This window comes from Aquila chrysaetos, chromosome 24 (assembly GCF_900496995.4).
Source record: "Aquila chrysaetos chrysaetos chromosome 24, bAquChr1.4, whole genome shotgun sequence".
Lineage (NCBI taxonomy): Eukaryota > Metazoa > Chordata > Aves > Accipitriformes > Accipitridae > Aquila > Aquila chrysaetos.
This window is the reverse complement of record NC_044027.1, coordinates 17,893,799-17,918,347: the sequence shown is the minus strand read 5'-3', so window position 1 is coordinate 17,918,347 and position 24,549 is coordinate 17,893,799. Positions and strand designations below refer to the sequence as shown.

Genomic DNA, 24,549 nt, shown 5'->3' with positions numbered 1-24,549 from the left:
CCTTTCATTAAACAGTATTGTAATACTTAAATGCATGTTACCTGGGTTTCCTCTCTGGCCACGCAAGAACTGAACCTCGTGGCTGCCCATCAACACGGGTCAGAGAATTGGAACGATGCCGATGACCTGAAATATTTTTTAAATTTTTAATGGTTTTAGAAATGGTCTTTAAACTAGCACTTTTACTTTATTTAATAGCAAACATCATAAACTCTTTCACCAAGAGATGGCAGCAGAAAACAGATTTGCTGACATAGTAACCAAACACAGACAGTCAAAGTCTGAAAAAAATCCAATGAAAAGTAACCACATATACATATCTGACTTCTGGATTTCCAAACATGAAAATGTTCAATTTGCTTTCCTCCCTCAGCCCGTCAACTTAAAAAAAAAAAAAAAAAAAAAAAAAAAAAAGAGTCCTCACCGCATGTTGTTAGAGCCTAAGCAGTTGGAATGTTTGGTTGGTACCTTAGCTGATAAAAAGAAATTCTGAGCATCTCCGGGTAAGTATAAAACCTAGGTTTTTTAGTAATTAAAAAAATGTTTAGGTAAAACATGTCAAGTACTAGAGCGAGTTTGTCATTCTGGATGACAATCTTACTTCCTAAGACTTTTGCCAGTCTTATGAACATTTGACAAGTGGCTTTTTCCTTTCTTTTCACAGAATTGACATTATTAGTCTTAATTTCTTGCACTTGAGATTCTGAGAAATAAGCTTATTTGTAAAAGAAAAAAAGTTTTTTAAATCCAGTAACTTTCTTAAAAGATCTTTAAATTCTTTTAATGCAAGGAAAGATGATTTACTCAAACTAAACATGCTTACCACTTGGCTGACTGCAGTTTAATTCAATTTTAGATCATACACATATATGAACTTATATTTTTATTCATTACTGTATTGACATTGATCATCATTGCTTGTTGAAACACAAATTCAAGGTAGACTTACCAGGGCTGTCTTCTCCCTGTAAAGATTTTTGTTGCTTTTGTCTCAAAGGGAGCAGTGGATGGGAAGGACTAAAGGCAGGGCTTCCTCCTTTGCCACTAATTCAGAAAAGCAAAAATTCATTACTACAATAATTTTTTTTCTATAAGAGAAATTACATAGGTGCGAAGTGACACTGGTAGTAGTGTCCTAGTTTCAGCTGGGATAGAGTTAACTGTCTTCCTAGTAGCTGGTACGGTGCTATGTTTTGAGTTCAGTATGTGAAGAACGTTGATAACATTGATGTTTTCAGTTGTTGCTAAGTAGTGTTTAGACTAATGTCAAGGACTTTTCAGCTTCTCATGCCCAGCCAGCAAGAAAGCTGGAGGGGCACAAGAAGTTGGCACAGGACACAGCCAGGGCAGCTGACCCAAACTGGCCAACAGGGTATTCCATACCGTGGGACGTCCCATCCAGTATAGGAACTGGGGAGTGGGGGCGGGGAATCGCCGCTCGGGGACTAGCTGGGTGCCGGTCGGCGGGTGGTGAGCAATTCCACTGCGCATCTTTTGTACATTCCAATCCTTTCATTATTGCTGTTGTCATTTTATTAGTGTTATCATTATCATTATTAGTTTCTTCTTTTCTTTTCTATTAAACTGTTCTTATCTCAACCCGTGGGTTTTGCTTCTTTTTCCCGATTTTCTCCCCCATCCCACTGGGTGGGGGGGAGCGAGTGAGCAGCTGCGTGGTGCTTAGTTGCTGGCTGGGGTTAAACCACAACAAGTAGTTACCCCCATCTCTTTAAAATACAACAATATATCATTAATTTTAATGTTAAAGAAGTTACTTAAAGAGAAGAAAAGGTTTTCACATGTAACAATGCAAAAGTAAACTGTTTAAGTTTCTAAATACAGCAGATTTAAAATGTGGCTTATGTAAATAGTACTTTAGAGACAAAGCAAAGGCTGAAATAGCTTATTCGTTGCCATCAAACCTAGGTCAGCTGAAAAACCTTGTCATTAACCTTCTTGTACATTAGATTCTATTTAAGTTTGTTTTCGTATCACCGTTTATAGAATACCGCTAGTAGAGGTGAGCTGCTTGAACAGTTTTCACGTTTTCTCCAAAATAGAAGTTAGACTAACTTCTTCTGTCATACAATGGTGACATTTACTGGTGGGGCTTATTGGCATTTGCCAAACAAAGATCAAACATAACAGTGCAAAGTGTTTCTTTGAACTTGAGAATTGAGAGTATTTTAGAGACTGACCGCACACAACTCAAATTCACTCCGTTTGTAGCAAAATCAGAACATTTAGCAGCAGAAATTCCTAGGTTATCCAAATGGAAGCATAAACTGAAGATTAATCTAAACAACGTGAAAAACAGACTTACAGATAGTCAGGCTCCTCGGGGTGCAGGTAGTATCTATTGCAACCTTCAGGGCCTGTCTGAGCCAAGGGCTGCGAGTCTGCTGGACTCGTACTAGCAGGGCTAGCCATGAAACTTCGCTTAGTTGCATTGGAAATAGGAACAGGTGGACGACTGCTCTTCTGCTGCAACACTGTTTTAACTGTGCATATATTAATAATATTAACACAACTTATACTAGACATTAAAACAACAAAACAGAACAGGAAGTTTTCAGATTGCAGTACATGAGAATGACAACTTTACAACAACACTAAAATGAAACCTTAAGTACTACTCTTTATTTAAAATATGTATCTTCTGGTGACCTTAATGGAAAGAAAGTTACAAGTAAATAATTAGTGGTTTTAGGGAAAAAAATAGCTACTTCATTCAAAAAATTCAGACCCAAGTCGATCTAAGACTAACTTTCCTTCCATTTTTACTGCTTTCAAAGATCCCCAGCGAGCAAAAAGTTTGAGTAGAAACAAAACTCCAAAGGAAACACCACCGTGCAACAGTTTCATTGTAATACAAGTATTTTAAATAACATGCCAAAATTTATTAAGATTTAAAAACTTACCATCTTTTATTTCCTGAATATCTCTTGGTTGTACAAAGTCTGGTTTGACATTCTCAAACCACCAGAAGAGTTCCGCAATGAACACCATGACGTTAGGCTAAACGGGAAACAAGAAAACACACACCTCACAATAACAAAACACTTATGATTTACGCACATTTTATTTAAAAATATATTCTTCATTACGTTTCTTACCTTTAAAACTAAAGGAGCATATAACATGTCCTCCAATGTGAGGTAAAAACATTTGTTTAGATATTCATTTGAGAATTCTCTCAAAAGTTGAATATTATAGAGGCTGTCTGCAATTGAGGTTACCTCCTTCAAACAAATATCTAGAAAGGTGAGAAAGAGTAAGTTATGACACTATCCCAATGAATTAAACTTCCATCCACAATTAACAGAAACACTACATACAGGAACTTCACAGACTGCTTATACACCATCATTTAATATTTATTGGCTATCAGTGACATTTCTCTACCTGTTAAGTACCAGAGGGATAGGAAAAAGAGGAAAAAAAACACAGATAAAACAGTATCAATTTTGCATTCATTTTAGAATCCATATAGGACTCACTCTATTACAGCAACAGAAAAGGTAAGCAGGCTACAAAGAACACACATCATGACAAAATAAAAAAAAACAATTAAAAACAGACATCTTGATTTGCAAATAATAAAAGATTACTACTAGGATTCACAGTGCTGGTTCCTTCTGAAACCATTCAGGAGCTCTGCAAGGTACAACATATCTGAGAATTTAAAAACCAATACAAAATGTTGATTTGTAGAAGTTAAATGCAACAAGGACATTGAATTATTGAGAAAAACACTTCTGGGAAAGAGAATTCATGTTTGATATGCTGAAGAGTGGCAATTGCTGAAGACTGGGAGAAACTATTTTAAAATGCCAAATTTTGTACTCTTACAGAAGAACATGAGAATTATCAGCTAACAGTAGTGGACATGTATTCTTTTTTTGTGGTCTGTTGAAACCAAGTTCAGTTATTTGAACAAATAAAGCCGTATCACCTAGATCTATAAAAGAAAGGATTATTTTGTAGCTCATAATATACAGAGCAAAGCCTTCTAAATACAGTAAGTAAAAAAAACAAAATCAAAGAGAGGTTACTTTAAATACACTGATGTGGATTCCATATCTGACCTGACTAACTTGCTGTAGTCCACTACCTATGAGATGTGTCACATTTTCATTTGATAATGTGTTTCTAGTTCAACTTTCAAAGATTGAAGAATTTTTTTTGTTTGGTTTTTTGGTTTTTTTTTTAGAAACCTTTACTACATACCATCTAGTTTCATTTGCTCTGGACAATAATAGTGTATCACAGCTAGAAGAGCAGCACCATCGCTACCATCCTTCATCAAATCTTCAAGCAAAGGAAAGTAAGGTAATTGCCTGCTTGAAAGATGGTCTCTTCGGTAACGCACCTAACAAAAGAAAACAAGCGTTCATATGATGCTAATAAAAAGGGGGGGGAAAAAAAAAAAAAAAACAAACCAAACAGGAATTTTTGTTAAGCACTGAAAACTCTTTACGGTGGATCCTTTATAGCATTCTGCTCTAAGTCAAAAACAATTTACAAGGTTATACTTTTCTCTCAATGGAAGCCAATTCTGAAGAATACAGCGCTTTCCTTTTAATCATTCTCCTCGTATCTAGAAGCAATCCATGCTGCGGAGTTCCTAGCTTCATTCACACATTTTAACTTACTGCAAGCAATTTAAGTCAAAATCCTTCCACACAGATGCATGAATGCAGAAGATCCAAAGAAAGAGACACAGATAACTACATGAAAACACTTAAAGCTTGGGAAAAACAAAACAAAACAAAGCAAAAAATATTTCAGATGAGCTAGTGATTTCTCATACATTACCTACATCCACAGACTTGCCATCATGTCCACAGAGATTCAGAACATGGTATGTCTGGGAAGCCAGTATACAATACTAATGTCGTACAAAAGAAAAAAAACATGGCCTTTTCCAAAAATGGTCAACAAGAGGAGCAAGTAGGCCTTTTACATCAATGGCAATACTCTCCTTGATTTCACTATAGATCAACATCAAACTCTTCTGCAAACCACCTCCTAGTCCTCACGTAATTTGGAGCATAGCTGAAGAGTAGCTAAAGCCAGTCAAGTAAAGAACAAATCTTGGCATTGCTTCTTGCAACTTTTGCAAGAAAAGTTTTAGTGTTGATATTTACTAAGCATCCACATGCTAGCTAGACTAGAAGGCTGTATCTAAGTTTGAGCAGCAAAGCGATCAGGCAAGCAAAAGAAGAACACGCTACAGGGCCTAGCAGAAATACCTTTCAGTGTTGGAAAAAGATTCCTTTTACACTTTAATGCATTAATACCACTTAGCATTTAACAAGCTACCTTGACTGATATGCTGGCTTGACGTGCAGATAAACAGAGAATGTATTTAATCATCAGAGGAAAGTTGGATTTTACCAATGGTATCATACACTTTCCAAGACAACCTGAGAAAGCTCTCTACACAAACACATACACACTCATATGTGTCAAATTAGGATGGCACAGGCTGAGAAAAAATCTGTTCAAAGGAACGAAGATCACTTACAGTCAGAGTAATAAGAACCAGTTTATTTATTTTGCACAAATATAAACATGTTAAGTTTCCCTGGCAAAGGCAAGTAACTCTAAAAGCTATCTCTATATGCTAATGCTATTTTTCCTGTCCTTTTACCAGGTGCAAATTATTTTTTTCCCCAGCCTGGAGCACTCCACAAATATGTAATGGAATGTGAATCATACTGTACCACACGAGCATATTCCACTGGTTCCAGCATGCAGTGCGATATGGCATGCATCAGATCAGGCTTACACAAAAAGAAATAGTGAGATATATGATGGTGATTATTCAAACATGAAAATCAAATCAAATGCATTAGCAACATCCATTATGCACTGGAAATGTGGTCATTAAGTCTGATAAGTATGCACACTAAGGTGAACTGGTTAGCTTAAAAGGTTCATCATTTATCCACTTAGTTAAAGTAAATATATTAAAGGTGAACTTCAGAAATTTCTTTTTAAACTTTAATTCCTCCTGTATTTAAAGCAGATACAAATATATCCTTTCCAACAGGCTTAAATGGAATTTAAACCAACTACAATCAATACCGAGAACTACAATCTGTAACTCCTTGTTTATTTTACCTTTGGTGAAAAACCACAAATTTATCATCAAAGAGGTTTTTATGGACTTAATTTAATTCCTTATTTTTTGCTCAACTATTATTCTCTTAACCATTCAGTCTTTTGTACTGGAAAATTCCAAATTCTTTCTTATATTCTAAGCCAAGTTTTGTGGTTTGTCCCCCTGCCATGCATACAACTAATGACATTTGTACACCCTAAAGTGCAGAAATGGGTGCTACTGAAATAGAGATAACTCCAAATTTAAAAAAAAAAAAAAAAAATCACAAAAGAAAAAAGAAATACAGAAGTGACACAGTGTGACAACTACTATGGAGACTGCAAAATCTGTCAGTAAACCATTATAATCCAAGTTGTACTGGACTAGCAGTGAGATAACCTCTATTTACTCCTTCCTTCACCACCAACTTGCTCAACGATATCCTGCAAGTCAATTCCATTCCTGTAGTTTCTTCTACTCTCACCCAGTTGTCTCTAAACAAAACACAGACCTACTCAACTTCCTCAAAAGGCTATCAAATGTACACCTCAAATACAGACACGATCTTTAAGCACACTAGAATGTAAGTGATAAGCACTAGGTAAATACTTCATTATATACTGGCGCAGGTCATTAAATGAGGCTGGAAGACAGGGCTCTGTCAGGTTTTATTAGCCTGCAGATCCCCACTCGAATTTCCTTTATATCAGATATTTAAAGTTTTTACTGCGGTCCATACATTTGGTTCAAACAAATACAGGATTATGAGGCAGAGGAGTGGGACTGAGCTCTCTGTGGAAAGGCAGAGAGATTGGGGGGACAGGTGACTGCCCGATCATGCCTGCCTTTTCCAAGTGCACTGCTCTTTGGAACTTTCAACTGAGACAACAGCTCTCATCTTCCCAGAGAGAAAATGAAAAACACCAAATCCAGCAAGTGCAGGAGAAGGGTGTCAAGGCTAAGGAAAGCAAAGGAACAAAGAAAAATCTCTACAAGTTGAAATAAAACCAGGAAACTCAGCCAAAAGAAAGCAGGCTTGTATACTAGAAGTACAATTTTATTATTGTTTTGTATATAGTGGAATTGATATTCCATTTTCACACTTCACCATAAAGCAAATAAGTATTTTGTTCTGATATGTAAACTGTCTTTCCTCCCATTATGCCAGCTTCAGTCTCATTAATTTAGCATACAATTCCAACAACTGTCATAACGGGTCCAAACTGGTTTGTCAAATCTCCTAACCCCATCTCAATAACAGTGTTCTGGTTTTGACAGATTTACAAACCTGTGCAAGAGCAGGTGCAAGAGCAGTGCAAGAGTATTATTTAATGAACAATTGCGAACATATGAGTATCTTAACTATGGATTCAAAGATTAAGCAACCATTTAAACCGACCAGCTTTTATATCACCTTAGTGCTGTGATCAATTGCCTACTTACAACAAAAATAGTGCCTACTTACAACACAAATAGTAAATGCAACCATTTCAACTGTTTTTAATTTTCTAGTTTTTTGCTGCTACTCCATATCCCTCACTCCTGCACTGTGGAAACAATTTTGAAATGCTGTAAAGTGATTATGCTATATGCTGTACAGTATGCAAAAATCATGTTATGAAAACTAAGCCTGATGACCCAAAAGCTTACACAGGTTTTTTTCAAAGACCATCTAAGAAGCATTGTAATGGAAGCAAACACTCTGAAGAAATTTAAAAAGCCATGATTTTGTGGATGACAACTGGTGTAAAAGTAGTTCACTTACAGGTACTAATTTCCAATACCATTTGGAAGGAGACTGCTCAGGAAGCAAGGAAAGGAATGTAGGAATAGGAAAGGAACATCAGCAATGCAAGTTAAAAGCAGTAATACTTAAATGCACTTCAGCAATAAACACTTTCATGTTTTAGAGGGGTTGTAGCCTAGAAATTTAGATCTAAAAATATTAAAATGAGACCCAAAAGTCAATAGAGAGTCAAATAGTTAAAGGGATCCTTTAGACCACACATCAACTTATAAACAGCTCTTTAGCCCTTTATCATTGAAAGATATTGTTTTATTTGCTTTTTACGTAAAGCATCTTTGCCACTAACATGAAAGTTAAACAATTGTGCCTTGTTCATAGGTCACATTTTTACCCCCTTTTGCACAGCAATGCCAATTTGAAGAAAGAACTTAGAAGTTTTTCTTAAGCCTTCCTCAAATCATAAATTGGGAGCTCAGATAGCTGATACACATTATGTTTGAGAAAGATCTATTTTACATTCTCCAGAAATGAAAGTGTACTATATTTTGCAATGTTAGTGCATTGTGATATAATTTCAAGGGAAAAAGGTGGAAAAAACTACAAACACACACATATAACATTTGAATGCCAAGAGTATGCTTACTAGATAGAACTTGAATAAACCTCTGAATGTATATTAGACAATTAACCCATGCAAAATGAATATGCCCCAAGAGCTTTCAAAATACATATTCTGTGCTGTGAAAGCTGAGTGATATTTACCCATGTAAAGTTGATACAAGTTATTTTAAGCTGAAACAAGTTGTTTTAGTCCAACTGAAACTTAAAGGAAAGTCAGAAGATACCAGTGGGCTTGAAAGGTAAGAAGGGCACTGATAATAGACACAACACAAATGGCATGTACAAGATCTCAGGATTTCTCTGACAAAGAAAATACCAAGATGTTTGTATTTAAATCCATTAAAAAATCAGCAATACATAAAATCACAGCTGAAGACAATTTATTTTACCTTTTGGTGCCCTGGACTTTCCATTAGTTGCTGTTTTAATTTAATCTCTTTCTCTGTTATCTCTCTCATTTTAAGGTTCACCTGAAAGGGCATAGCATGAAAAAGATATTAAAATACATCTGAATATATGTTTCCACAAGTCAAGTTTTCTTCTTCTACCCCTTACTTAATGGTCGATCTGTTCTACAAACATAAAAAGTTCATCGAATAACGTGTTATAACAGTTTTCAAGACCAGCTCTCTTATTAGCAGTAGCTATAATCACAACAAGGGAATCTTGGGTTTGCAAAGGAGAAATTCTCTTTGGAATGCGACTCTGTTGTCACTCAAAAGGGTTTCAGTAACTTAACCTCTATCCTCTGAAAAAGTTTCAGTATTTCTGTTAAATGTATTCAAGCTAGTCAGAATTAAGTCTATCCTGTTATTTAACATGAAACAATGCTTCACTTAAAAACTTATAGCAGTGTGATGGGTTGACCCTGGCTGGTTGCCAGGTGCCCACCAAAGCCGTTCTATCACTCCCCCTCCTCAGCTGGACAGGGGAGAGAAAATATAACAAAGAGCTTGTGGGTCGAGATAAGGACAGGAGAGATATCACTCATCACTTACCGTCACGGGCAAAACAGACTCAACTTGGGGAAATTAACTCACTTTATTACAAATCAACCAGAGTAGGGTAATGAGAAATAAAACCGAATCTCAGAACACCTTCCCTCCACCCCTCCCTTCTTCCCGGGCACAACTTCACTCCCGGCTTCTCTACCAACCCCCCCCAGCGGCACAGGGGGACGGGGATGGGGTTTACGGTCAGTTCATCACACGTTGTTTTCTGCCGCTTCACCCTCCTCAGGGGGAGGACTCATCACACTCTTCCCTGCTCCAACGTGGGGTCCCACCCACGGGAGACAGTCCTCCACGAACTTCTCCAACGTGGGCCCTTCCCACGGGCTGCAGTTCTTCGCGAACTGCTCCAGCATGGGTCCTTTCCACGGTGTGCAGTCCTTCGGGAGCACACTGCTCCAGCGTGGGTCCCCCACGGGGTCACAAGTCCTGCCAGAAAACCTGCTCCGTGGGCTCCTCTCTCCACAGATCCGCAGGTCCTGCCAGGAACCTGCTCCAGCGCAGGGTTCCCACGGGGTCACAGCCTCCTTCGGGAAACCCACCTGCTCCGGCGTGGGGTCCTCCACGGGCTGCAGGTGGAGATCTGCTCCACCGTGGACCTCCATGGACTGCAGGGGGACAGCCTGCCTCACCATGGTCTTCACCACGGGCCGCAGGGGAATCTCTGCTCCGGCGCCTGGAGCATCTCCTCCCCCTCCTTCTTCACTGACCTTGGTGTCCGCAGAGTTGTTTCTCTTACATGTTCTCACTCCTCTCTCCGGCTGCCGAATCTGCCTGTCCCAACTTTTTTTTCCTTCTTAAAAATGTTATCACAGAGGCGTTACCGCTATCGCTGATTGGCTCGGCCTTGGCCGGCGGCGGGTCCGTCTCAGAGCTGGTATTGGCTTTCTCTTGAACACAGGGGAAGCTTCTAGCAGCTTCTTACAGAAGCTACCCCTGTAACCCCCCCCGCTACCAAAACCTTGCCAACAAAACCAATACATTCCACCCCTCGCCTCTGTGAATCACATTTCTAAGAACTATCATTAAAAATCTACATTCATCACACAAAATCTTCACTCACATCAACAAAAAGAATTCCCACACCGAAATCAGAATAATATCATCACAAAACCGACAAAAGGTGGGCAATTTACACACAATCCACCCCTCGTCCCTTCACCACAATTACAGCAATAAAATTCCCCACTCGTCATGCAGCTCTTAACTCTCTAGCTGCGTTCAGTCCATGTTTTGCCCGTTACCTCTCTCAGTTACTATCCTTATCTCGAATTCCTCACACTGCCCGCATTCTCCACCAAAAAGACTGTGATGGGTTGACCCTGGCTGGTTGCCAGGTGCCCACCAAAGCCGTTCTATCACTCCCCCTCCTCAGCTGGACAGGGGAGAGAAAATATAACAAAGAGCTTGTGGGTCGAGATAAGGACAGGAGAGATATCACTCATCACTTACCGTCACGGGCAAAACAGACTCAACTTGGGGAAATTAACTCACTTTATTACAAATCAACCAGAGTAGGGTAATGAGAAATAAAACCGAATCTCAGAACACCTTCCCTCCACCCCTCCCTTCTTCCCGGGCACAACTTCACTCCCGGCTTCTCTACCAACCCCCCCCAGCGGCACAGGGGGACGGGGATGGGGTTTACGGTCAGTTCATCACACGTTGTTTTCTGCCGCTTCACCCTCCTCAGGGGGAGGACTCATCACACTCTTCCCTGCTCCAACGTGGGGTCCCACCCACGGGAGACAGTCCTCCACGAACTTCTCCAACGTGGGCCCTTCCCACGGGCTGCAGTTCTTCGCGAACTGCTCCAGCATGGGTCCTTTCCACGGTGTGCAGTCCTTCGGGAGCACACTGCTCCAGCGTGGGTCCCCCACGGGGTCACAAGTCCTGCCAGAAAACCTGCTCCGTGGGCTCCTCTCTCCACAGATCCGCAGGTCCTGCCAGGAACCTGCTCCAGCGCAGGGTTCCCACGGGGTCACAGCCTCCTTCGGGAAACCCACCTGCTCCGGCGTGGGGTCCTCCACGGGCTGCAGGTGGAGATCTGCTCCACCGTGGACCTCCATGGACTGCAGGGGGACAGCCTGCCTCACCATGGTCTTCACCACGGGCCGCAGGGGAATCTCTGCTCCGGCGCCTGGAGCATCTCCTCCCCCTCCTTCTTCACTGACCTTGGTGTCCGCAGAGTTGTTTCTCTTACATGTTCTCACTCCTCTCTCCGGCTGCCGAATCTGCCTGTCCCAACTTTTTTTTCCTTCTTAAAAATGTTATCACAGAGGCGTTACCGCTATCGCTGATTGGCTCGGCCTTGGCCGGCGGCGGGTCCGTCTCAGAGCTGGTATTGGCTTTCTCTTGAACACAGGGGAAGCTTCTAGCAGCTTCTTACAGAAGCTACCCCTGTAACCCCCCCCGCTACCAAAACCTTGCCAACAAAACCAATACATTCCACCCCTCGCCTCTGTGAATCACATTTCTAAGAACTATCATTAAAAATCTACATTCATCACACAAAATCTTCACTCACATCAACAAAAAGAATTCCCACACCGAAATCAGAATAATATCATCACAAAACCGACAAAAGGTGGGCAATTTACACACAATCCACCCCTCGTCCCTTCACCACAATTACAGCAATAAAATTCCCCACTCGTCATGCAGCTCTTAACTCTCTAGCTGCGTTCAGTCCATGTTTTGCCCGTTACCTCTCTCAGTTACTATCCTTATCTCGAATTCCTCACACTGCCCGCATTCTCCACCAAAAAGACTGTGATGGGTTGACCCTGGCTGGTTGCCAGGTGCCCACCAAAGCCGTTCTATCACTCCCCCTCCTCAGCTGGACAGGGGAGAGAAAATATAACAAAGAGCTTGTGGGTCGAGATAAGGACAGGAGAGATATCACTCATCACTTACCGTCACGGGCAAAACAGACTCAACTTGGGGAAATTAACTCACTTTATTACAAATCAACCAGAGTAGGGTAATGAGAAATAAAACCGAATCTCAGAACACCTTCCCTCCACCCCTCCCTTCTTCCCGGGCACAACTTCACTCCCGGCTTCTCTACCAACCCCCCCCAGCGGCACAGGGGGACGGGGATGGGGTTTACGGTCAGTTCATCACACGTTGTTTTCTGCCGCTTCACCCTCCTCAGGGGGAGGACTCATCACACTCTTCCCTGCTCCAACGTGGGGTCCCACCCACGGGAGACAGTCCTCCACGAACTTCTCCAACGTGGGCCCTTCCCACGGGCTGCAGTTCTTCACGAACTGCTCCAGCATGGGTCCTTTCCACGGTGTGCAGTCCTTCGGGAGCACACTGCTCCAGCGTGGGTCCCCCACGGGGTCACAAGTCCTGCCAGAAAACCTGCTCCGTGGGCTCCTCTCTCCACAGATCCGCAGGTCCTGCCAGGAACCTGCTCCAGCGCAGGGTTCCCACGGGGTCACAGCCTCCTTCGGGAAACCCACCTGCTCCGGCGTGGGGTCCTCCACGGGCTGCAGGTGGAGATCTGCTCCACCGTGGACCTCCATGGACTGCAGGGGGACAGCCTGCCTCACCATGGTCTTCACCACGGGCCGCAGGGGAATCTCTGCTCCGGCGCCTGGAGCATCTCCTCCCCCTCCTTCTTCACTGACCTTGGTGTCCGCAGAGTTGTTTCTCTTACATGTTCTCACTCCTCTCTCCGGCTGCCGAATCTGCCTGTCCCAACTTTTTTTTCCTTCTTAAAAATGTTATCACAGAGGCGTTACCGCTATCGCTGATTGGCTCGGCCTTGGCCGGCGGCGGGTCCGTCTCAGAGCTGGTATTGGCTTTCTCTTGAACACAGGGGAAGCTTCTAGCAGCTTCTTACACAAGCTACCCCTGTAACCCCCCCCGCTACCAAAACCTTGCCAACAAAACCAATACAAGCAGCTTGTCTGAAAATAAAGAACCCAATTTCCACAGTTTTCCTAATTTAGTTCTTAATTATCTTCTTGATTTTAAAATTTGCCTTGAAAAATTTACCAGCTTTATTACAGCATCCCTAAGAAAAAGAAATTGCATTTCCCTGCTAGTCTGATTCTCTTTCCCAATGCATATGGAAACCCTGGGAAGCCACGCAAGAAGATGAAAATAGAATACATTGCAGTAATAAGGAAATCAAATACCATTAATAATAATCTGTATTAGGAGGATATTATACCCAGCTACCATTGGACTTGAGGTAACAAGTAACAACACAGTAACTAAAGCAGTTCTCTTCATCTTAAGTGGAAAAGATGATAGAAATGCACAAGTAAGAAAGATGGAAGGAAGACACTCATCAGAACCTTTTTAAAAATCTGAAAATTGACAATAAGAAACAGGCAGACTTTTCTCAAAGGAAATTTTACCTTGTTAATCCAGAAAACCATTGCATCCTCCAAATCATAGGGCAGTTCTTTCGAGGCACTGAATGTAGAAAAACGCTTGACACTAGCAACCACCTTTTCAATGCTGATCATTTCTACAGTATAGGCCATCATTAGAGCATCAATCATGGCCATATGAGAACTCTAAAAGAAGAAAACAATAAGGACTGAAAAATAAAATCCTTTAAGAAAAAAAAAAATTACATATTCTAACTGTATTTAAAATGAAAAATTCCTGAGGTTAGCGACCTAGAAATTAAGAGCTCTTCATTCCATTCACTATTTTAAATAGTGTTAAATAAAAAGAAGATCATTAGGTGGATTTAATTAAGCTAACCATTTTGATTGGTGCACAGCCCAGATCAGATTCAGACACAGGTGTATCATCACTCTCCATGACGTAAATCCCTTTTCGAGACAGAGCCTGGATGACTGACTGGTGTCCCTGCAGAGCAGCCACCTGATCCCCCTTCAGAATGAGGCTACAGACACGGCAGTACAGCTCGCTGGACAGCAGCAGCTTGATGACGGGTGGTTTAATATGTTCTTGCTCATACTGATCTATGTAAAATGGGTCCTTCAGCTCCTCTGGGACATTATCTGAAACAATGAAGAAAATTTTCAGCAAGTGGCACCAGGAAGTGGCATCGGTTATAAACAAAAGGAAACATTTTCACTTTAATTCAAAGATAGCATATGAAAGAACAACAACAACAAAAAAATCAAGCACAAGAAATACTGAATGTAATTAAGTCTGCAGTTTCATATTGGAACTGGTTTTCAATAGGTCTTCGTGCTTAAACTTTAATTCAGTAAAGTGTATATAATTGGCTCCTGCCATATACATACTTCAGTAAAATTCCTATACATTACCAGTCAGCTTTCGCAAGATACTGGAGTACCTTTCACGAAAGCACTTCAACACGGACAAAAGTCCCACTGTCTTCTACGCATCTCTAGCTGTTTCCTTGAATAAGACCCAACTTAATCAGAATGATATGCTACCACCTCTACTGATTGGTGCATATTATTAGTCTTTTAATTTTATTTAGAATTATGAATCATTTACTTAGATCACAGGCTAAAATGCTCTGTGTATCAGATGGGCAAAGTTTATATATCCGCAAAGCAAAATTTACAGCTACTTCAAGCAATATCCCAAAACATCTGTGCACAGCAATGAAATAACTGCAATGCTCAGTCACTAAGAGGGACTAGCCAAACGTTCTCTAATTGAAAAAGAAAACTAAGCCACCTATTTCTTGGTCCTAAACTGCCAAAGTTCATAGAAAGATTGAAATATCTGACTAAAATCTCGAGTATTTTATAAACGGTTTGCAAAACAATTGAGTCTCCAGTGAGCTGATTTTCTATTTTTTTGACAAGAGTGTTGAAGCAAAAACTATTGCAGCTTTTCAGCCTTTAAAAAAAATTAAAGCCTATGAAGCAAAACCACTCCGCTTGGATTTGGATTCAACATGAATTTTAAACCAAGTCTAAAATTAACTTCTTTTGTAATGGCACAATTTCCACAAGTTGTCTTACAATTCTATCAAACTGAAACACAGATTCTGAGTGTAGTAACTTACATGCAAGTCAAAATTAACAACACAGAAGACTTGGTCCTCACACACCACTTCTTCCCCACCAGTTCCCAACCCTTATAAAGGCTTACACTTTTGCTACTAATCAGCACAACTTCATAGCTGGCAGGAAAGAAAGGCACCACCAACAGCTAACACTGATCACTCTAAACACATCTAAGACATTGCAAATCCATACCTCGCTAGCTGAGGTACTGCCAGTGTTAAAGGTTGTAACACTACAACACAAGGCAAATGTCAACTGATTACAACAGTTGAAAGTGGAAGGAAATGCTGTTGTAAGCAATAGTTTGATATCACTGAAAACACAAAACAAGTTAAAAATAGATATATCCCAAAATAAATACTTCTACTCATATTCAGTAATCGGACTAGAAGCTATTGATCTTTATAACAGCCTAGCAGCAATGAGAGCCTCAAGTGTGTTTTCTTAATAGAAGCCTGACATTTCATAATTTTGAAATATAAAATTCTATCTTATGCTATCCAGTCACTCCGAAGATCTTCCCCCGAAGTCACTTCAACAGTTCATTTTAAATACGTACATCTACACTTAAAAGAATTATTACTTTGACAGCATATTTACTTTTCATTCAGCTCATTTCCAGAATAATTAAATTTCCCCATTCAAAAAAACTCCTACCCATAGCATATCTTTGAACTGCAGAATAAGCCGCACAGTATTTGTATACTGCAGAGCACTTAAAGTTCATAAAGAAGAGAAACTGAAACAGAATGTTATCAATTACATGAGCCAGGAGCACAACTCACTTAAATATGAGTAGTAAACCAGTGTTATCGTAACAGCTGTAACAGCTACTCAGTCACACAGTACTGCCCCTATTTTTCAAAATGGAAAGCTTTTTGAAGTTTTTAAAAATTAAGATCACTATTTTTCCTTTATGTGACATTGAATGCTGTGATATACGGACTATATACTGAAGATGGTTAGAAAAGACACAATAAAACCCCACTGGTTCTGTAGTAGTATTTGTTAACGTTGGTGTCCATTTTTAACGAAATAGATAATAAATTCAAATATTTTTAATCTTCTTAACATTAGTCAACCTGACCTAAAATCAAAGGCTGTTGGAAGCTAATTCCATTTAATGTTCATTGCCATTTCCAGAAAGAGAACTAGAACTTCCATTTCTAAAGACTGGGGAAAGATCCAAAAATCAAAACGTAAAGCAGTTCACATAATTCAATATTTTAGCTTCATTACAAGCAGCTACCCCTTTAACAATCAAAGATACATTACTTTTTACTAAAGTTATTTGTGAAAGGAAATAATAGAATACTAGCTCATAAAATATCCGTGAAGAAGTACATTTCTGGTAAGAGCATTAGCACCACTCCAAGTTTTGAAGGCTTTTTTAAAACAAAAAAAATGCAAATTCAAAGTGTCTGAAACCTGAAGTACTTAGACAAGGGTTTTAGTACGAACATCTGCCCTCCACCAGCTCCACAGAGCCTGGTGGAGCAGGGTAACCGAGGTGACTGTCTGAAACTGCGCTGTGAGTAATGGCTGGACAAAGAACCCTGAACCTCCTCCAACACATCAGCTGCCCAGCTATCCATGCAGCCCACTGCATCAGCAGACAGACAGCTCTCTCTGCATTTTCTTCAGGTCCCTTCTCCACAAGGCAATAACTTCTAGTACCAGCATTAATAATTTGAATACTATCATAAGAAGTTATTCTTAAACATTAATCCTCCCATAAGTGCAATTTATTTCACTGTAAACACTTGTCCAGTTTTATTTCCTACATTAGTGTATACAAACACGTCTGCCAGCTAAATTTGCCTATCTGTGACAGAAAGGAACAGTTTTGTAACTAGCCTGATGTCCTGACTAAAGGCCCACAGAAATTTTAAGATATAAAAACCACATCAAAGCTCAAGAGCAGTAATATTAACTTTACTATTAATTCTAATTTATTTCACACTGGACATAATCGTACTAGCCACATGGCAGCCACAAATAAGTAAGAAATAAATGGCAGGGAAAACTGTAATGCAAAAAGGATGCTATATAAGTATGTAACTCTGAGTTGAGAAACTTTCAAATATCATAGTTGTGGATGCCCTATACACAATGCAATTACCTCAAACAGGGTAACATAGCCTTCCTAGACAGCCACCGACAAAAAAAGTGCTCTAATTGTGAGATATCTTCAATATTTGAATTCCGCGTCTGAAAGTGCAACGTAAGGAACCTATCTTCTCTTTCACATCTCTGCTAATTATTCTTATCTGTAGTGTAATGCCACATAAAACACTTGCAGCACCCAGGTCTGCTCATTCCCCAACACCCCCTTAAAAGTGTCAAAATTGCCACATTGCCAAAAATTTCAGAAATACGTTATCAGTTTTAGACCAATTACACACCATCAGAGTTAACCTAACACTAATTTAAGTAACACCCTATGCATACACAAGTAGGCACTGGTATTATGGATAGCATTTCTCCCCAGTTTTTATGGATCTGGCAAACTCCAAACATGTCATATGTTTTTTGCTTGCCTCACTACAGAATGTCAATACTCTTTTTGAAGAAAATGTCCCAGTCTTTTCAAGTCCCAGTTTCTATAAGCATCTTTTTCAACACCTTACTTTCATGACCTATAACTGAACTTAGATGTTAGAAAAACTCCGTCCATTAAAACTTGTATTTTTACACATTTATGTTATGGAATTCAGAAAAATCAACATGAAAAATTAGCTTCTGAGCAATTAACTTCTAAGCCATAGCTACAAAAATTTCTGCTCGAGAAGTTTAACTAATCGTACCAAAGCAAACCAAAACCAATTAAGCCATGTCCTTTTTTTTGCTTATAAAAAGGTCTCCAATACCATCATAATTCCAAAAGGAAGCCACTTTTAAGTTACTACTGCATGTTATCGAAAAGCTTGCAAATACCTTCTGCTTTTCCTAATGTGCTTTCTAAGTTGTTACCCCCGGAAAATGTTAGCATCAACTTCAACACAAGCTGTACAGTTGCCATTTTTAGGCAAACTGAGGCGCTCGAAAGACATAAAGCTTAAAAACTACCAGTGTTTTTATAGTAACTTAAAAACAATGGCACATAACCTGATAATCAGATCTGTGAAGGCATAAATCATTAATTCAGTTTGTCCTAAGTTTTCTATCAAGAATTGTCGAAGAATTTACCACGCTACACTCAAAATCAGAGTTGACCAGATCTCTTTCACACATGGATTTTATGTAAATTTTATACCATGTTACTTAGTTGCATGCAGTCAGCTTACGATAGAGCAAAAACACTCATTTTTGCTGTTTCCCACACTTACAAAAACAAAGTAATAACATATTTTTTCCAAGTTTCAGCAGCATAAACTTTTAAGTGTTCTTGCCCTACTGAGCCTACTAGAAGAGATATCTCTACCAGCTATTTTTATAAGAGATGAAGGACTCAAAAATAAACCGCCATAATTTCTCACGAAGCAATTCTTCTGGTCCGTTCCATCATATCAATGAGTTCTAATCTCTCAAAAAACCTGTCAGTTCCAAGCATAAATCATTGCTTACAACATAGTTTACAGGATTACAAAAATAATTTCACTTTTAACAACCGTCAGAGACAATTATTGCCAGACTCTCTTCGCTTTAGGGTAGGGACCATTTCTTTATCATCTCACTTACAAAACCCTGTTCAAAGACGACTACCTGATTATGATTTGATAAAGAAAAACCTGATTATGATTTGATAAAGAAAAATACAGCAATCTGTACAAATTTGACTCATCCCTTGAACTGGAGAAGTGGATACACCCCAGATCTTATTTTACCTCCAGAAGCATGAAGAACTGGTTTCACATGGAAAGAGAGCCAAAGCATCATGGTAAACAGAACGAAGCATATTCAAATTCTGAGTGGGATTTCATTAGTATCAGTATCTGTTCACAGAATTATTTAGTACTGTATGGATGTCTTCTAAGCTGCAGATCGTGAGCAGAAGCTACACGTTCTCAGCAACTAAGACCACCTGCATTAATAATAAAACCATTCTTTGTTAGTTTTCATTACAGAACTGTATTATAAACTCCGTAAGTGATCTATAACACTACACCTGAAAATTTACATACAACAGGCAGAAAAAAAACAAGCTAAAGACTTTGTATACTGCTGGTGAGAGTGACCGCACTCTCATTATCATATCTTTTGATCAAGCATAAAGCCACAAACCTGGATGAAGCAGAAGAGACAAAATAATAATTATGGAATTCTTCACCCCTGTAAACTTCACACAAGTAATATTTAGTGTTTATGAAACAGGCATCATTAAAGAAACAAATGTTTAACTATTGAATATTTGCAAAACACAACAGCTTGCTTAAAAATATTTTTAGTATGGTCCTGGGAAGACAGCTGACAAAGACTAGAAGTAGGGAACCCAGGAATTTAGGCAATTTAGCCCAGGAAACATGCTCACACTGCCTCTACCAACCGGTAACTGTGGGTAGCTATTACGGTACTGTAAAACCTTATTTAACAGGTAAGTATTAAGTACTTCAAAGACCAAACAAAGCCACAACTTGCATTTCCCCTACAATGCATTACATTACTCCTTGGCTTTCCTGCCTGTATCTTGCCAAAGGTCTCAGGCTAATGTTAGCATTAAGTCTGGAAACTATGTAAAGCTCCTAGCCCTAATAAGTAAAACGCAGCAAGTCCATTCTGAAAAATCCGAATTTTACAAACTGTTTTAAAGAAGCGACATTTGTTATGGAAAGGGTTGCAAACAACCCACTTGCTCACAGCAAGCTGCAACGCTGGAAAACTTCCATATACTCCTTCCATATCTAAATTTTAACATTATAACCTTGATGGTGGAAAACATAGTTTCTACACATAAATTCATGCTGTACTAACTAGATCTGCTGAGAAATCACAATTTTTCATTGTCATTGTCTCTTTTCCCAAGTGGTACCAAATGAAAACGTACTAGTTGTGTTCCATTCTGACCGCTGCTGCTCAGAGCCGGAGGGGACAGTGGCGCTGAAGGACCAGGTCCACTTCCCTCCGCTCAGCTTTGTGCAGCGCGTGGCCCTGTTACTGCTTGGCAATCTGGTTCATTCCACCGACTGTGAAAAAGTGATCTCTCCCACGGACAGCTTGCCAAGCCTCTCTAAACCTCCCACACTCACCTCCCGTGAACTTAAGTTCCACAAACTCAATGGCACCCTTGCTCCTCGGCCACGTAAATGTTATGAATTGTATTTTCACACTGCTAGTAGAATTCTTTAAAGCACACATTTGGTTCTAATCAAAGTTTGCTGATGAAAAAGATAATTCTGTTCTAATCAAATTCCATTCCCTCAAACTACTGTCTCAGCTAAATGGACTTTATAATCTTTCAAGTGTACAGAAGGTTTCCAGATGTTTGCACACAGACTTTTAGAGCTATCCATGTCAGTACTCCCAGATTTATTTGGGGAGACGGACAACACTGAACAGGGAAACACCTTCCTTCACAACATCCTTCCTCTCTGTCTTCTGGAATTCAGACAAACAGTTGTAAGACCTCCCTCTGGAGTCCATCTGTGACAACCAGGCAGCCACCGCAGACAGAGAGAAGGAGCTATGGGCTTCCAGAAATAAGCCAGCCAGCCCAATTCCTATGCAAGAAGAGGGGTTGTCTCACTAGCAGTATTTGAAGAGAGAAAGTAGCTGTCCTCGGTTGTTTGGCTACCAAAATTCTCTCTTTTCATGGCCAGAAGGGGAAAAAGGAAGAATGCATCATCAAATGAAACAAAACCCAAACGAGGACTTCAACTCCAAATTATGTGTCATGCATGCTCTCAGTAATGTGTCCTTGAGAAAAAAAAAGAAAGGATGAAGAATTTTTCTACCTAGATGCCAGCTTAGACGTGGAGAATTCAAATATCCTGTAACAGCAAATAGAAAATCCAGTTTCAGGTAAAACCTGCAGTGATGAATGACTTTTAGCAACAGTCTACGCTAGAATCAAATTTCTGTTCTTGACCATTCCCACACTTCAGCACGAGCTTAGCCTTACTCAGATGAAAATGAAATCCAGGATATGCACCAGCATTTGAAAGATTAAGGCACAAAATTATGTCAATTCGTTTACATCAATTCCAAACCTAACATTTCAGAAAACCACTCTTTACTTAGGCACTTGAAGGCAGTTATGGAAACCCTATCAGATAAGAATTACTTTAGAACATAAGACAGTGTTTTAACCTTATAAACAGAGAAGCATTTTTTTTCCCCACCAAACTGACCAGAACTAAGTCTAAAAAGCCCCCCAAAACTTTCACCTGCCTAGTGAGATTTTATATAACAAATTCACAATTGCTTGGTAGCTGCCCAAGACTCACTGAACAATATCCAATATCTTAAAACAAAAACATAAGCCTCAGAGAGAAGTAATATCTTACGTTCAAATATTATTCAAAACGATAATCACATAGGAAACCTTTCTAAACCCATCTCTCTATGAATTAAAGAGGCTTATAAATTTCTAGGTATTTTGCAATGCTGTTCCTGACGTAAGGGTTACTATGTGACAATGCAGGAGCCATTTCAAAAATCAAACTAAATTTCCATGGGCCATGGTCCTGCAAAGATACACACAAAAAACCTTACTCGCTGGATCTAACCGACAACGCAACACCAAAAGCCCCAGCAAAAAATATTTCTTCCTACTGTTCACGGCATTTAATTTCTATTAAAATGTAATCTGAACAAGCCTAAATGCAAGTAGAAAAACTGGCAAACACTGCTACAACCTTCTCTACGCTAGAGATCACATCATTGTCATTATGAAAGGTGGCTTTCTTTTTAGCTTTTAGTCAAAAGAAAGCCAAACGCTTATTCAATGTAAGCCTGTGTTGTCAAGTGCATAAACAGACTTGCTGTTAACCAGTTAACTGATCCAAGATGTACGGGCACAACCCTGAGTTCTGGAGCCCCAGAAGACACTACACCAAGAAACACGAGGCCACAAAGCTTTCTCTGCAGCACAGGATCCATGCCAGTCAATTCTAATTTGAGATTAGCCTTCTTTCGAAACAAAGTCATAATATAAATAGTGCATCTCCATGTCTGGAATAGCCATTTTATCTCTGATCACTAAAAAGTCTTCAGGAAACATCAGAAACAATTCCAGCAACTGAAAAATATTTACATAAGGAAATGCCTGTTCAGTTCTTTTAAGTTATCAATGTTCTACTAACATACTAACACCCTCCCAAAACTCCCACATTTTTTAAACGTCATCTGATAAAGGGGGTTTTTTTGCCTCTTGTTGCTTGTAATGAAAATACCTTCACTAATATTAAACATTATAAACCCATGATTTTCTGTTTTCCCCCCAATCGTTAAGATGATGAGAACACTGAAAGAGCTGGAAATATTAAAAAAGGAAAATAATTCAGAAAAATATTCCAACAAGGATTAATATTTAACTGCAGGAATGGACTGCTTTTCTTCAGCCTTGTCACAAAGTAAGCTAGTGCTAATCCATTAAGCATATTACGAGTTTGGTGAATTAGACTTAAGATTAACAGGGCTACATCATTTTCCAAAACAAGATTCTGTACACATTTTTATTATATGTTTTGTTCTGGACAAACAAAACCCACAAATATTCTATCATATTTCTCCATAATGAAGCTACTTAAAGTCAAGATGTATCTACTAACAACAATTCAGAACAGACAGACACATCTAATTCAAAACAAAAAAAGCAAATTTCAATAGATGTCAGGAAAATACTGTACAAACGATACTCCAAGAATCTTTATTTTTCCATGTTTGACTGTAAAGGTTTATGACAACATGAGGAAAAGAACTCCTCTACCACCTACAACTTGCTGTTTAATGTCACAGAACCCAGACAAACCGTACCTGCTCATTCAACATTTCTTTTACATAAAAGAATGTGGCTGATCATAAATGCATTGCTTTTTAGTTCATTTTGAAACCAAAACCATGATTTGACAGAAAAAAAGTCCTAACTTGAGTATACAAAGGGCATCAAGGTCCTAGCATCCCTTGGCCAAGATGACTAGACCAGGAAACACACTAAAGCCTTCACAGCCTGGAGGGATTCGGGGCCTGCAAGCAGTGACATACAGTTCTGTGGAAGCAAGTCTACTTAGCTAACATGAGGATTTAAACATTCTGAGGTATGCATTCTTCACAAGCACAATCTGTGAGTGTTCACCATTAGGTTTGCTGATTCAGGGCATCTCTTGCAGTTCCATTATTCCTGTCGAAGGTACCAGGAAACATGTAATATTGCATGAGAACAGACTGTCGTATCATTGATATTTAAAACAAAGGTGATTCAAGCCCAATTTAATTACTTCTGGAATGGCAGGGGAGACCGAAAAAGCAAGAACAAAATCAAGAATGACTTCCTGAGAAAAGCGATCTTACCTATTCCGTAGGCTTTAGCACAGATCCATTGTAGATTAGCAGCTATTTTTGCTCTGGCTGAATCATAGAGCTCCAAAGGGACAATCTCAACTGCACTATCTGTCAGGGCATCCATTTTTCTTCTGGTACTATCTCCACCGGCACAAACATCAACATCCACCATCTAAAACAAAAACAAAAGGCAGCGGACTTTCACACAAGCAATCGCTCCCCTCGCGTTTTCAAAACGGCGCAGGAGAGGAGCCGGAGGAGAGGAGCCGGCCGAACGCATCGTGCATTACAGCAGGCACAATACGGCGGGCTGAACGCCACAGGCCCGACATCCTTCAGGATCTTCCTCGGAAGGGCTTATTTAGCAATTTAAAATCCACTCGGAAATCAAAAGACATCGGAGCCCAGAGAGAGCATCCCTTTTTAGGGAAGACAGGCCTTTGCTCACGGAAAAAAGCCCTTTGCCGAGGCTACCAGCTGGCGTTAGCGACAGAAGAAAGGAGCAGCCCCATCACCTGCCCGACCGCTGGAATAAAGAAAGGCTGGGGCGCTCCCTCTCCACCCTCCCAGCGCACCCTCCGCCGCCCCCCCCCCACGGCCGCCTGGCAGCCGAACAATGCGGGCAGGTACCGCGGCCAT

The 24,549-nt window shown here is 39.9% G+C and overlaps 1 protein-coding gene across 6 annotated transcripts in view; it reads right to left on the bottom strand.

Moving 5' to 3' along the window:
- The window catches only part of CAMSAP1 (calmodulin regulated spectrin associated protein 1), a 33,381-nt gene that overhangs the window by 8,145 nt on the left and 687 nt on the right, over positions 1-24,549 (bottom strand). For 2 of the 6 annotated variants that reach the window (XM_030000205.1, XM_030000200.2), the window contains exons 2-13: positions 23,920-24,082; positions 14,219-14,481; positions 13,864-14,025; positions 8,867-8,947; positions 7,875-7,907; positions 5,730-5,789; positions 4,231-4,372; positions 3,117-3,256; positions 2,922-3,018; positions 2,324-2,501; positions 950-1,044; positions 42-126 (exon numbers count right to left, since the gene is read on the bottom strand). In XM_030000205.1, coding sequence (XP_029856065.1) covers positions 42-126; positions 950-1,044; positions 2,324-2,501; positions 2,922-3,018; positions 3,117-3,256; positions 4,231-4,372; positions 5,730-5,789; positions 7,875-7,907; positions 8,867-8,947; positions 13,864-14,025; positions 14,219-14,481; positions 23,920-24,082 — 1,499 coding nt within the window. The remainder of the gene's footprint in view (positions 1-41; positions 127-949; positions 1,045-2,323; positions 2,502-2,921; positions 3,019-3,116; positions 3,257-4,230; positions 4,373-5,729; positions 5,790-7,874; positions 7,908-8,866; positions 8,948-13,863; positions 14,026-14,218; positions 14,482-23,919; positions 24,083-24,549) is intronic. The other 4 variants (XM_030000201.2, XM_030000204.2, XM_030000203.2 and 1 more) reach the window with 4 other exon arrangements.